The sequence below is a fragment of the Lissotriton vulgaris genome, chromosome 3_1, assembly GCF_964263255.1.
Source record: "Lissotriton vulgaris chromosome 3_1, aLisVul1.2, whole genome shotgun sequence".
Classification (NCBI taxonomy): domain Eukaryota; kingdom Metazoa; phylum Chordata; class Amphibia; order Caudata; family Salamandridae; genus Lissotriton; species Lissotriton vulgaris.
Window position 1 is genome coordinate 1485627101 of NC_141689.1, and position 15187 is coordinate 1485642287.

A 15187-nucleotide genomic window follows, 5' to 3' on the forward strand; every position below is an offset into this window, starting at 1 on the left:
TGATGAGCAACCCATGATCATGAATAGCACTATGGGTCAGTAGGCTGAGCACCAGCTGTATAAATACTGTATGCTTTCACAGCTTCGAACTCTAGTAAAAATGGCTGAACGTTCAATCCATCCTGCTAGATAAATGCTAACACTGGGTTAGATAATAAAAATTGCGGCAGATACTATCAAACGAGGTTCAGCTTGGAGTGCGTGATTTGTCAATTGTCCATGGTTTGGATGGATGAACGCCGACAGTTTGCTACAAAAGTCAACTCTTCCACTAACAATGTATTCCGCCACCTACTGGTTCTATATGGTGTACACCTTATTTCTCCTACCATGAAAGGCTGCGTTGCTGCTTGCTTTAGTTGCGCCTCTGCTCGACCCGATCCGGAAACTAGCCAAACAGCCAGTGTTCAAAAATATAAGTTATATCTTAGTCTTGGCATGCACCATTCATGAGCTCAGCAAACCAGTTATGAAGTTTATCAACTGGCTCTCAATCAAAGCAATGACACAATTCAAACACACGTTGTAAGGTATAGGTATCTCATGGCCACGCCACTCGTTTCAAAAAGGTCTCCCAGCACCACCTACCATCCAAGCGCATATAAATGATCTCACGCTGTATTACCGTCCACTAGCTAGCTTGAAACAATACTTTGAGGGTCAGTCTCTCTGCTTCCATGCTGACAACACTGAAACTCACTCCCACTCTCACACAACGTAAAAAAAACTAAAAGCAATACTCTGTTATCATGCTACATAGAATTGATCAAAATGCCTATCTCTCAATGTATTATTTATTTTTTACTGCACTTTTTGGAGATTCTATTTTTTCATTTTGTCCTTCTATAGCCCTCATTATGATTGGCCTGTTATTCTGATTAGAAACAGAAGTTACAGTGCCCATCTGATTTCTGAGTTTAGCTGGAATACTGCAGCTTAGTCGTATTCCGCTCAGAGATTTCAGCATCTGGGTGGAATACCTGAGAAAAATATGAGGAAATAAGTACAGTAAATCTAATTTGCGTAGGTTCCTCCGCAAATACTCATAATCCCGTTATAAATGTCCTCCCTTCTGAGATTAACATGAACCTTGGAAAATGTGGGGAGGGAAATTACACAAATTGTTAGGGCCACTCATAACTAGGGTCTAAACCTGCATTCCTTAGCTCTTCGATTTAATATTTCTTCTTAAGGCTTACTGCTGGATAATTCTTGGCATAGCCCGACTGAATTTTAGCTGTATTTTGATGCAGAATCTAAGTGAATATAATAATTCGATATTTAGATACTCCGAAATTCATTCTATGTTGAATAGAATGTTTGAAATGAAATATATAAATATATACCTACGTCTCTACCTAGTTGATCTGCCTATATATTAGCAATATCCCATTGACCCATATCTTTCAGAAATTAGCGAGGGTATACTCCAAAAATAGGTCCCAAGCCCGGACACTTCTCACCGTCAGAGGCGGCCAGCACCGATCGGGGGAGGAGAGGCGGCGGCGGGAGAGGGGTGAGCTTAAATTTAAAAAATGATTCAATTAACTGCTTACTGCGTCCTCCTTGAGGCTCCTCCTGTTTGAATCTCTCCTCCTAACACCGGTAGGAACAGGAAGCAGCCTGGAGGCACCCAGGCTCCCCTGAGCCAATCACAAAGCTACAACGCAGCGTTGTGATTGGCCTGAGCGCCATGGCTCGGTGCTAAGAGGAGCATGGGGGCTTGGGCATCTTCTCCACCCAGGCTGTAATGCAGCCTGGGTGGGGAAGAGAGAAAGTGCAGTACGCATGACTGTTACGGTCAGCCCGAGAGGGGCAGCCAAATAGTCATGTGCACTTAGGAGTGGGGGGGCAAACCACTCCTCTGTTGCTCTGTCAGCCCACCTCGCAAAGCTTAGCTGCAGTGCATGAAAAAAGAAAAAATTAAATTATAATCACTGAGTTATTATCATTTTCTTTTTTCAAATACTGCTAAAAAACAGTGGGGCAACGCTCCTCCACCTTAGAGTAGGAGCCGCCACTGATCGCCATCACAGCCTGTGGCACAGAGAGGCCACTGACTGTGTCTTGGAAATTGAATCAGCGTAGAACGAACATAGACAACAGCCTGCATCTGGTACTGAACTTTTCCATACCAAACTCTCAATTCCGTACCACAGAGATAGCTCCTTGCATCTCAAGTTAGCAAGCATGCAGCACCTACAAAATCCCCCCCCTCCCCAAAAAAAAAGAATGCTAAAGGTTGTGTTGTACCTCAAAAGGTTGCACAGCATTCATTATTCGTCTGCAAATCAAGTTCATTATGCTGTGCCTTAAAAAGTTATCTAAGAAAAGACGAAAGTATTCTGGAACTTTCTTTATTTTGATGGTCTGAAACCTCAGGAGACATTTTCCCCGCTCCTTGGTGGACCCTGGGATTTGAAGTATCCCAGTTTACTAACGGCTGCTTGTTCGTCACAGAGAAGGCCGCCTCCTCGTCAAGCGAACACGGGGCGCGAGGTGATATTCACACCATGAATTATCCTGATTGCGTGGTACTGTGCCCTCTGGCTTGGAATACCCAGGCTGGACCTTTTGATATAAGCCTCCCTGATGCCGCTGGTTAATTACCGGCTGCGCGCGGTGGCGCGCTGTCATTTTAGCCACGGGCTGTTTGCAGCGATGCTCGCTTAACAATAAGGAAGAAGTGAAGCATGCAACCTCGTCGAGATTGTTGGTGGGAACCTGTTATAATGAGCTGCGTGAGCCCTCTTCGCCATTCACGGCCCTCCTCCTTGTTTAATTAACATTCATATTTCGCCCAGGCCTTTAGCAGGGGTTGCTTCTGGGAAAAGCGTATAAATAGTGCGGAACAATAATGACCATGTAAAGGAAAAACTCTCTATCTGGTGGAAAATGTCCCAAGAGGCGATATTTAAATTTGCACCACCCAGATTAAACCGTCCTCGCAACGGGGCCATTCACACGCAAAGTGGTTTTACATTTTATGTTCATTAACTTTATTTACAAGATATATACGTATATTTTGCGAGACGGTTTAATGATGTGCGAGCTTTTATAGGAGACAGGAAGGCATGTTTTTCAGTACCACATGGTAACCTTTTTCGCAAGCTTTCTTAACAATTTGTTCCTTTAATGTTCCACATTTGAATGTTGCCATCACTGTGTAAGTGCGTCATTTTCTGGAACAATTTTGTAGGTGATACCACATTCATATTCAGCCTTTTTTCCACAAAAAAAGTGTGCACCACTGTGTTCGATCTAAGTTTATCTTTAAGCAAAGCAACGGGAGAAACGGATGATAAAGCTTTATTTATGCATTCAGCTATAACATTTAGAATATACTATTCAGAATATATATATATATTCAAAATTATAATAATGTCTAAATATATATATATAATATATACATTTATGTAAATAATATATATATATATCTATACTATATAATATATATACATAATATCAGAAGATTCAGAATATATATATTCAATATAATAATAAATTTCTATAATATAATAGTAGAGTATAATACTCAGAATATAATATTCGGAATACAATAAACTGTACATTATAAAAAATCAGATTAAATATTTTTGACTGTTTATAGAAAGTACATTTGTGGAATTTCACAGAACCAAGTAATATCCAAGTGTCTCGATTTAGAAGCCATTTTGTTTTGTTACATTTCGAGCAAGAACCAGCTGCCAGAGGTTCTGCCTTACGCAGAGCTGCAGTTGTGGCTTCCCACAGAAAATCTGTGCGCGTTTTATGTCTGGTTCAGGGCACTGACATGCTCCTCTTAGTGCTCTGGACCCTTGGCGCTGGCTAATGCTTCCCAGTACCCAGCTTAGAGCTCATGCAAAATTGAAGCGCTCCCCAGTCAGCCAAGAGGCCTGCAGATGAATTTCAATCAGGACTAGAGAAGAGGAAGAAAACAAGCACTGCTGCTTTTTTGGCACTTTGTGAAAGCAAGCTGAAGAAATCACTCAAACTTAAAAAATGCTATCAGACTCCAACTGCCTTGCACTGCCCGGGAGAGCAGGGGTGGTGGGTCCGTATTTCTGGCGCGATTTCTGTGTACAAAAATAATACGCGGGAAAATGGTGGTCACCTGACCCCTATCACGGCTGAGATGCAGCATGTCCCCTGTTGGTGGAGAGCGTGAGTCCTTCTTCACAGGGCTGAGCAGGCGCCACACTTCACAGGAAAATCGAGGGCATGCGGCGAGCAGGGCCTGTAGTCGTTTCACACATGGAGTCACCAGGGAGGCTTACAGAGCGGCTGAGTGTCTTGTCTCTTTCTGTTTTTCAGTATTCTGTGATGTATAAAAAATTCAAAGAAGAAACATTTGTTTTTATATCAACCTTTCCTACTGGGGCGTCTCTCGAGTGTTTTCAGGGACATGCTACTACGGTAGGGCCAAGTTACAAAGCTTAACTTGGCTTGGGTTCTGATGAAATTCAGCATGGTCACAGGGAGATGCCTGACAACTGTCACTGTGATGGATACAGATTCTTCTATAGTATCTGATGTTCAGGGTATCGGCACCGCATGGATTGTTGCAGTCCATGCTGTGTAGGTACTGGGGTGCATGCACACAGTGGGGTACAACATGGGTCTCCCTGCATGCGCCCCATGGCCCAGAGGCAACAGGGGGCCCTGTAAGGCACCCTTTGTTTCCTCTCCATCAAGGTTTCCACGGGTAAGGAACCGCCATGAAAACCGTGGCAGAGAAATAACTCTCAAATGCTTGGCGGTCCCGCCAAGCATATTGCAGCCTCAAGAGTGCTGCACCACTTCCCGGGATCTCCGATCACTGGCGGTTGTGGCGGTGCAATGGCGGTACGACCATATGCCTCAGCGAGTCTGGCAGTCCATGGTCCCATTCTCAGGCCCTTAGTCTCGATTGCCATTCTGTCAATGTAAGAGCTTCGGCATTCCCTACAATTCTTCACAGCTGAAAATCACTGCACAGTGCTGGGCGCCCTAGTCAACTACTACTTCATTTACTAACACTGCCTGCTCACCTAACAAATAAAGAGATTGCAAAGAGCACAAAATGTTGCAGACCGTCTGATTTTCAGCATTCAAAGATGTGAGACCATCACACCACAGAGAAACATCTTTCACCATCTCCTTGTTAACTCAAGAACCATCTTTAAAAGCCTATGGCTCATCTGAAAATGCCAAGGAAGGCTCAGGGCAAGTCCCCTTAAGACGTTGGACAAGATTGCATCATACCATTGCAACCCTGCCTAAGATCTAATCAACCTTCTGGAAACTACTAGAACTTAATACACGAGCAGAGGAGATGCTTCCCAGTCACTGGTCCTGGTTGTTGAATTCTCTCCTATCACCCATTCACAGTGCTTCTGTGCCTCATTCACCTGCCTTAGCACTGCACCCCCATCCTCTAAGTTTCTTCCTTCCCTCTCGGTGAATCATCAGCCCTCTGCTGGCTTGCCTCGCTCTAGCACCTAAGAGCAATAGAGTCTATCAGCGTGCATGACATAAAAGTATATACATAAACAAGTCCAGCTTTATACCAAGGGTAACCTACCCTTTCCCTCAAAATGGAATACAACAACAGATTCTAAGTCAAGAACCATGAGCATTGAAAAAGAAGTTGGTTTGGACCAGTTGTGATCTCATGCACAAGATCTCACCACATTGCCATTCTAGTGCCCACCATAGAAGGATTTCCTCTAAAGAAAAGCCACACTCAGAAACAATGGGTATGTTCAACTTTCACAGACAAACAATCACACTGGAAAATGTGGAATATAATGTTACAATCTAAAATTATTTTCACTTTAAATGTAGCAATTGAGTCAATGAGAGACACTGCTCCTCTGTCAGTAAGGTGGTGCAGTTGACATACTTCCAGATGAATTATGAAGGAATGGGATTAAAATCAAACAATTTCAGTGTTAGGAAGAGAGAACACATTGGGACAAAACATCCACTGTAAGGGATAGCAGAAAAGATACAAACCTATGATAAATAAAAAATCACCCACAGCCCTAGACCCAAGTGTTTCACCCCAGCCGAGGATATGAAATTATCATTAAGAATAACTCACGTACAGCACCATGGTGCCTAAACATGCACCATGTATTGTTGCAGGGTGAAATTCATATCCTTTTATTAGGAGAGGCAATCCTATTTATCTGGAGGTTCAGGTACTTCTGAACCATGAATATAGAGCACTTGCTTGCCACGCCTCCTTTCCATGTTTTCTGATAGCTGCCTAGTCTCATCAGTAACACAAGATCCACATAAAACACACGTGTAAGCTTTGCCTGTTGAAAATTGTGACAGTACAGGCTGTTCTGCAGTAAACAACTAGAAATAATTTGAAATCCGCAAGGCTCCCAGATTGGAAATGTCTTTTTGTTGGCCTGCAAAACCGCTTTTGGTATGGTACATCCTCTAGATGGACCTCTAAAATTCCTAACTGGCACATGCCAATGCTTAATTGTTCCAGGGGATTTCAGGTGTGGCCATCAACAGTTATTTTTCAAGGACCAGGACTTTTTTCATCATCAGATTTACGCCCAGAGCAATAGAGAGATTGGCAAAAAAGGAAGAAAGGCCAGGGGAGGAGAAAGATAGGAGACAATCGAAGGCCTATCAGACCTCAGTGCTGTCTGGTTTGCAAAAGGCATATTGGGGACTTTTGGAAAGCTTTCCTGGGAATGCCTTTCTCCCATTGCTTACCATTGGTTTTGTGGCCTGTAGCTCACATCTGGTTAGTTTATATTTGCTGGCTCTATTTGTTTTAGGTCGTCCAGCTTGAGTTCGTATCTTGCTTACTGTATCATTCTACCAGTAATCGAATTCTGTAAACAGGCCTTTAAATCTTGCTATTTTCTTGTCATATTTGCTGTGCATTCATAGACAAAGGTCAAATTGAAGGCTGTGTCTTCTGAGGGAGCCTGGTATTTACCTTTCTTTCTCTGACTTCAAAGTGAGAGGATTTATGTGACAATCATGTTGGCTACTGGGGGTGTGCTGGAGAATGGCCATAGGATGTTATTTCTTTCTACCACAGAACACAATTTGAATGTCTGTAAAAGAACTGTGCAGATATTTAAGAAAATATCAGAATAGGAAAGCACAAATTAAGCACTTTTTGGTGATTCTGAAGTGTGCTGCAAACAAGTATTTTAATATGTTCAAAACAAATCAATGTACTAGGTGATGACATTTCTACACATTATCGTCTGTATGCTGTATACTTATCAGTAAAACTGTATGTCTGTTCAAATGTAACAGCCATTTCAATTAAAGATGTGTTATGTGTAATGGCAGTGTGCCACCACACCATGCATACTCAACTTTACACTGCTCAACTCTATGCCACTGCACTTTGCACTGCACCACTCCACTCTGTGCCACTCCACACCACTCTACTCTTCTTGTCACCACTCTACTCCATGCCAATGCACTCTACACCACTCTATTTTACTCTGCACCACTTCACTCTACACCACTCCAGTCTAGGCAACTCCACTTTACATTACCCTGCACTACACCACGCCACACAACACCACACAACTCCACAACATTTCACTCTATGTCACTACACCACTCCAGTTCACTCTATGCTAATCAACTCCATGTCACTCTAATCTACTCTATGCCACGGCTCTCTACATCACTGTACTCTGCACCTCTGAACTCTATGCCACTGTCCTCCATGCAACTGCACTTTACCCCGCACCACTCTACTGCACTCAACTCCAATGTACTCTGCGCCGCTCTACTCTACACCACTGCACTCTATGCCACTCTATTCTACTCTACACCACTGTACTCTACTCCACTGCTCTCTACGCCACTCTACTCTAGTCCACTCTACACCACTGCAATCAATGCCATTGCAGTGTACGCCACTCCAATCTACACCACTGTACTTTATGCCACTCTACTCTGCACCATTGCTCTCTACTTTGCACCACTCAATTCTACCCCACTCTACTGCACTCTACACCAAAGCCCTCTACAGCACAACACACTACATCACTCTACTCTGCATCACTCCACTCTAATCTACTCTGCACCACTGCACTCGACGACACTGCACTTTACGCCACCATAATCTATGCCACGACCTCTACACCACTCTTCTCTACCCTGCACCACTCCACTCTACCCTAAGCCACTGTCCTCTACGACACTGTCATTGCACTCCGCGCCACTGCAATCTATGCTGCACTACTCCATCCAGCACTAGTCTACTCTTTTCTAAACCGCTGCACTCTATGTCGCCGAGCTCTATGCCAATGCACTCTACATCACTTTACTCAAAACCAATGTAATCTACACCACTGCATTGGACACAATATTTAGATGATGCTTCAGACAAATGTATTGCTCCCTACTAGACAGAAAAAAAGGAAAACAACCCCTCCCTCTCCCTGTAGAGCAACAGCGACTGATCGACAGGCTAAGCTGGAATGTTGCTCTGTATCAAAGGCAGTATATAGGTTTAACAGAATCAGGCAGGAGAAGTGGGCACTATCTAGACCTAGCCTAAAGTCCTGCAAACTATAATCAGTGGCCATCACTTTTCTAAAGCCCATCAGACTAAGCAACAAAAGTTGGTTGTCTTTTCAATAAGTGGTAAGCCAGTAATGTATTTTCCCCAATGTTAGCAACCACAGGATGCAAAGATATGGGTCTATATTTGGACTCAATGCACAAATTCTAATTAGACCTCTTGAAGCGGATTTAACTAGCCCCTGGTTCCACAAACTGGGGATCACACCCAGAATCGATACAGGAGTCCTTGAAAATGGAAAAGTAAAGAGGTGGAACAAGAACTGAGTATATCTTATGAGAGCATCATTTCAGCTCTTTACCTCGTTTTGTTCTTACCTCTGGAAAAATCTGGCAGTCCTATCCACAACAGTGTTCACATTTGCTGAACAGGGGAACAGCATCAGGCTCACTGCCCCTTAAAAGATCTTGTATAATGAGAAAAAATGGTTTGAAACTGATTTACAGTGACCATTCAGTGACTTTCAAGGCAGGTGTCTTTGGTCAGGTACTCCCTCTGGTCGGTCCGCATTCAAAAGTTCCAAGATAATTCTGATTGTACTGCTTGAAAGGTACTGAAATCAGTCAGCGTCTATTTCCGAAACCTATCTCACTGATCAAAAATATCCCTGAAGGCTTTCTAAGGAAGTCAGGTGGCTAATAGCTGACCACGTTTTTACGGGATTACGTTTTAGCCCTTGGTGAGGTAACCACAGACTCCCTTAAAAGAGACAACATTAATTAATGCCGGGCTCTGCGCTCATATCAAAACTGTTCATCGCCATGTAGCTAATGAAATGGTGGCCAGCTGCATGACAGAGCTAAGAAGCTGTCTAAAGATCTCCGTGATTAACCAAAAGACATGTCATGGCTGGACAGAGATTCCAATTATCCCCTTCCCCGAGGCAACCGTGGCTTCTTTCAATTCAATCTTGTGCTTGTCATCGGAACAAGAGATACTAAAACCCAGCGATATGTGGTAGGCTCTTCGAGAAAAGAGACAGGACTTTCAAACTTCAGAGGTGTACGAAGTTCCATTAGTGCTAAGTATACATGTGCAAGCTATTGTTATATGATATTTAAGATAACTCCTTATAAATGTGTGTTACAGCTACTTTTGAAGACATATTGAATCTATCGATGATATATGAAATATGAAGAAACACAGAAACTTGTGATTGCATTGAGGTGAAGGACAATCATTGCACTTCCTGAAAGCACTTGACACACACTGGCTGCATCACGGTTGTCCATTGTTGGTCCACGAGAAGCCGGTCTGAGCTAAATGGTCAAGATAACATCCTCGTGCAATGTATGTCAAATGAATGCACATGGGGATCATTAGCAAGTTAGAGGTTATCCTGAAAATGTGCTGGGGATAGCCCCTCCCTCCAAATGGTGAATGACTGAACACTCTGCTCCCTAGTTTTAGCTGGGGTTTTCTCAAGACTGATGTGCCTGTCGCACACATGTACAAGGGAGACGTGCACAGTGGGATACACCAAACACTGCAGTCCAACAAAACGAATCTAGTCCAAGCCCAAACACGTGCTCAGTAGGTGCATGAGGCTCACAGGAAAACAATAACAAAATGATAGGGGTACTTGCATTCCTATAAATCAGAGAGAGAGCGAGAGAGAGAAGTCCATTTGTAATATGGCCAAATATTTTGATTGAGGAGTTCTGGTGACATCATGAATTACAAGGTTGAAGGCTGAGTGGCTTGTAAATGTCAAAAAAACCCTGAGATTACAATAATCGTTACTCAAATATGTATGTGTGCCTGACTGTGTGTGCATCGGGTTATCTATTTGTGTGTACATAATGTCAAGCACAATGAAGTTGGAAAGGGGGAACAGAAATAGATCATACCTGCTGTTTAGAACAGATAACACAAGAAGGGCATTTACCCATGGAATATTAAAAAAATTGTAGTAATATCTGCACAAAGGTTCAGGCAAAATTGTCCCAAAAACCTGCCTATTAAATACCCCAGGGTTATCAATGAATCCATCACCCCTACTTGAGTTATCAATGAGTTCATCGCCACAGCAAGTTGACAGGGCAGAACAATGTGATGTTTATTTTTGGCACATCCACTCACTTACCCGAGGTTTCGTCCACTCTTTCATCCACTACGTGGTCCTTCTGGTTGACCCATTCGCTGTTACACTTAAAGTAGATCTGAGTGGTCGGCGTGGCTTTACAATACAGGATCACTGGCTTGTTCTTTACCATGTAGGCTTCTTCAGGCTCAATGAGAAAATGAGGCAGAGGCTCAGGTGGATCCGAAGGGAATGTTTCGGGGAGCTCATGAAAGAAGTCATCATCTGCAAGAGAGACAAAAAAGAAACAGAATTTAGTTAAGCTGATCTTAGTGGCATATCACAGCTTTTTGACATTGACAGAAAAAGAATGAGGTGTTCTTGAAAAAAATTCCTAAGAATGTCACATTACAGTTCTTTTAAGAACATAATCTGGTTAAAACATCTGATGACAAATGGAGGAACATGCCCAGTGCATACATCATTCCAAGGCTACTATTTGCGAGGAATACAATCAAACCTAATCTAGTGCATGCAGGGGAAGATTTCCTTAAGCAATTCAAGACAAAATAAAGAAAACCAATTGCATACCACCCTGGCTAGATTTGAGATGGTACTACAAAATATAAGCAGGTGGATCGGTCTACACAATCTGTCCAATGTAGGGCCATCTCTAAACTGCCATAGAAGCACAAGAACCAAGAAGGCATGAACCGGCAACAGAAATGATCGTGCCATTATGTGCACTCTTAGTCTGTGTTGACAGGAGAATGTCTTGAGTTGCAGATTCTGCTGTTTAATGGGAAAGTCCCAGAAACCATACTAATAGGTTTTCCTCCACACTGCGCGACAATGCTTGGTAAAAGTTTCATGTGTACAGATCTGGACCTTGACAAAGACAATAGGGAGGTTTGAGCTAGTAGCATCGAGATATATTGAAGTTCTTCCTAGACTTTGTTAGACATCAACATACATGAGGCGCTATGTGTATCTATAAGTATCTAATTGTGCTACTGTTAGACATGCTTCAAAGAGGTACCGTGTACGGCAGAGAGGCCTGGAGACACAAAATCTAACTCGAGGAAAAAGCTCTTTTTATCAGAAAATCTCACACAGTGTACCTGCTAAGCCTATAGTGTCCAACAATCCTTCGATCAGACAGCCAGGCTTTGCACTGTTATGGCGGTAAGTGGCAAGAGAAATCTAGCTGCTTCAACACATTTCTAAATGGTTTCTTTGACTTCCAGGAGAGCCTACCCACCTTCAATCCTAGAGCAATTTATGTCCATCAAAGTGAGAACTTGTAATTTACTGTGCCCGGGAGCAATGCTTGCAGAACCTTAATAGGAGAATGCCAATCTCTGTTAGCAACAACATTCTCCAGTACCATGCCTTTCCCTCTATCCATGTCAAAAGACTTTCTTCTTCTCTTGATTACTGCTACATTAAGTTCTAATCCACTAAGAAAAAAAATGAGTGGCTTGGACACCATGAGTCATCCCCATTAGCATGTAAGAACATTCAGGGCGGCCATGATACGTAGCTCAAGCGATGGACAGGCGCGGCTACCGACAGACGCATCCGGAGGAAACCAGCACGCCTAACGGCCTGCCTCAATTTTCACTTTTCTCTGCTTTCAGCCGCGCTTGCTTTTTTGACTGACAGGTGTATTGATCAATAATGGTCCCAGAAAAGATCAGGTCTGTGAAGTACGCCAAAAGGTTAGCCGTCCTCATCATGTCGGCATTTATGGAGATGAAATGTCAGAGGGTTACCTTCCTGGCACACCACAATAGATGCAGAGGGTGGACGAGGACCTGTAGAGAGGAGGGGCTTTCATTTATAAGCACAGCACTCTACAGGCCTCTCTTCCCCTTGCCTTTATGAGTAGCCAGCTTGAACAAGTAGACCCAAGACAACAATGAGGAGATAATGCGCATTTAAAATTCGCAGCCAGCTGGCGCAGGAGTAAATAAATAAATGATGCACTTCATTGACAGTAACAGTGTCAGAACGCCGTGTTATAATTTTTGCGCCAGCATTGAGCTCTACCGCGATACCAGGACAACAGCTTCAGAAGCGACAGAGGCGCATTCGCTCTGATGGGAGAATGCACAAATGTTTGGAATCAAACAGCAGCCGCCAGGAATATAATCTGACAGATGGGTATCCTGTCTCAAAGTGATGTGAAAGATGTACACTTAGTGGGTGCTGAGCAGGGATGAAAAACCATGCTAAAAGCCTCGCGCCGACAGCACCCCATGCCTCAGGGGAGGTGGCGCGATACGGTGAAGCGGTTGAGTGGGTTCCAGTGTCTCTTCTCCCTCTAAGCATAAAAAAACAGAATCAGAACCTCATCTCTTGCTCTATCTGCTCTTACAGGAAGGGAGGATCAATTCTGGTAATTGGCGCAAGTGGAGAGCAAGAGATGTGAGCACCACAGAATAAGAAAAAAAGGTGAGATGCCTGAGTAGCAAAGCTCCTAGTGAAGCAGGCAGTTCAAGGAGGTGCGTAAAGATCAACTACATTAGCCAGCTTCAGAAGATTGGAGGAAAACACTCTAGCAGGCTGAAGAGATGCAACATATCACACAATGAACAGTAACCAGCAGGCACCGAGAAAATGCTGCATGCTGCACCTGTTCACCACATCTCTCTGACCTATGAACTTACAAGCGCCCCATCAAAGCGGAGTCCAATGTGGCACGCTGAAAGGCCATTATACAGATGAAGAATTATTCTATTTACAAAACGCCATTTTTTCTTTTAATGATTGATTTTATATAGTGTGTGAAATCACCAGTGGGGTATATGTAAGGAATATATATAGGAGGTGCTCTTCTTGAATGGCACGGAAGTTATTAAACGCCGAAAGTTAAGCCTGGGTCTAACCCTGACGTGACTCGAATATGCGAACTTCAGGTTGGTTACAGAGTTTTTGCAATAGGTGCATTAGTCCACTGAACTACCAAACGGATATATGACGCCTAAGTGGCATCAGTGAGCAATCAAACGTAATATACTGGGAGGGGTTCAGTTGTAGTGCCCTTGGCAGCACTTATGGAGGTTAAGGACTAATGCGAAAATGACATCTCTAGCAGCTTGAGGGTGTGGGATGATGCTGACCAAGGGCCAGTTCCACGTAGTTTTAGTCAGTGCTTAATTTGAGCCGGTGGTTGCCTGTTGGGCACCCGCACTTTTTTGTGGGCAGCGGCAATTATTTACCGCATTAAATATTTACTGAGTGCAAGAGAGGGAAAAACACAAAGATCGGAATGATGGAGGAAGAGAAAGATGACAAAACCGTAACAAGGAGAGTAAGCAGGAACCTGCAAGAGCGAGTAAAAGGGACAGGGAGAAAAATGGACAGGGGGTGTCTGGTAGTGGATTAAAGACTACGACCATGGTATTCGGTGCACCAACATTATACTGTACTGGCCACCATCTTCTGAGTATAGCTTTGGGCACTGGCAGTCTTTTTCCCCCAAATGAAGCACTTGTTTTATTACTAGTCCAGGGTCTGTTGCAGGGGCAGCTTCTCCGTTGGAGGGGAGGAGCTTTGCCCCACTTAAATTACCCCCAAAGATGAAGAATAAAATGGTAATTCATGGCCATTTTATTTTTCATTCTCCTGTCCTGAACCGAGCGTCAGGACGGGGCGGGGTCACTGCTGAATGACGGCAGCAGGGAGGAGGTTGGGCTGTTTGTGCACTTTTCAAAGTGTGCATGTCCCTTGCAACGGCCAGCAAGACATGCGCAATTTGAAACCTCTAACCCAGCTGTCTTAAAACAGCTAGGTTAGAGTAAGTGCAGGCCTCCAGGGCGCTGAGGAGTACCGAGTGTGGCTGCTCCTTCCAATCTTGACGCTGCTCTTACAGCATAAGAGCAGCAACAGGATTGGTGGCTGCACTGCAGCATCCATTCCTTTGAAGGGGTCCGGAGGATGTCGACATCGGTTCAGGTAAGTTTTGTTTATATCATTAGTATTTGGGTGTACCCCATCCCTTCCCCATAGATGCCAGCCGCCACTGATCTCTTTTAAGATATTCAGGGTCCCATATGGCCGAAAAGGCTTAGAAATGAGGCATCAGCCATTCTTATAAAGTACCTCTAGTGATGGTTTGTGTAATACTAGAAGATATAGACAGTGATAGGGACTGTAGTGATAACTCTGTTTTTGTTTTTCTGAGTCTAGCATATATAGTTAATCTGTTTTAGAATGCGTTACTTTTTCTCATCTTTTGGCCTGATAGAGACTGCTCCGATCGGTGCTCAAGAGATGGACTGCAAAAAAATATAAACCTCTTTTAGGATTCGGAGTGTTGGAAATGATTTTCTACATGGGCGTGTGTGCAGGTGAATGAGGATTCTTAGAGCCGAGTGCATGTCCTACCATCTCAGACATGTCCTTGTCAGACCCCCTCCTTTTTAAGAAAGATACCTTGTTGCAAGCAGCCAGGGCTTAAAGCAAACATTCAGTTTCCTACCCGTCTCATTTCTGTGCATAAAATACGTTTTTCATATGAACTACAGCCATCATAACACATTTCACACACTGTAATGTGCTGCGGTACTTCACTTGCATCGGGCTTTAGA

General features: G+C 43.6%; 1 protein-coding gene across 3 annotated transcripts in view; it reads right to left on the reverse strand.

Moving 5' to 3' along the window:
• UNC5C (unc-5 netrin receptor C) overlaps positions 1-15187 on the reverse strand; it is a 458529-nt gene that overhangs the window by 200819 nt on the left and 242523 nt on the right. For all 3 annotated transcript variants that reach the window (XM_086961949.1, XM_086961951.1, XM_086961950.1), the window contains exon 2: positions 10656-10877. In XM_086961949.1, the coding sequence (XP_086818075.1) occupies positions 10656-10877 (222 nt within the window). The remainder of the gene's footprint in view (positions 1-10655; positions 10878-15187) is intronic.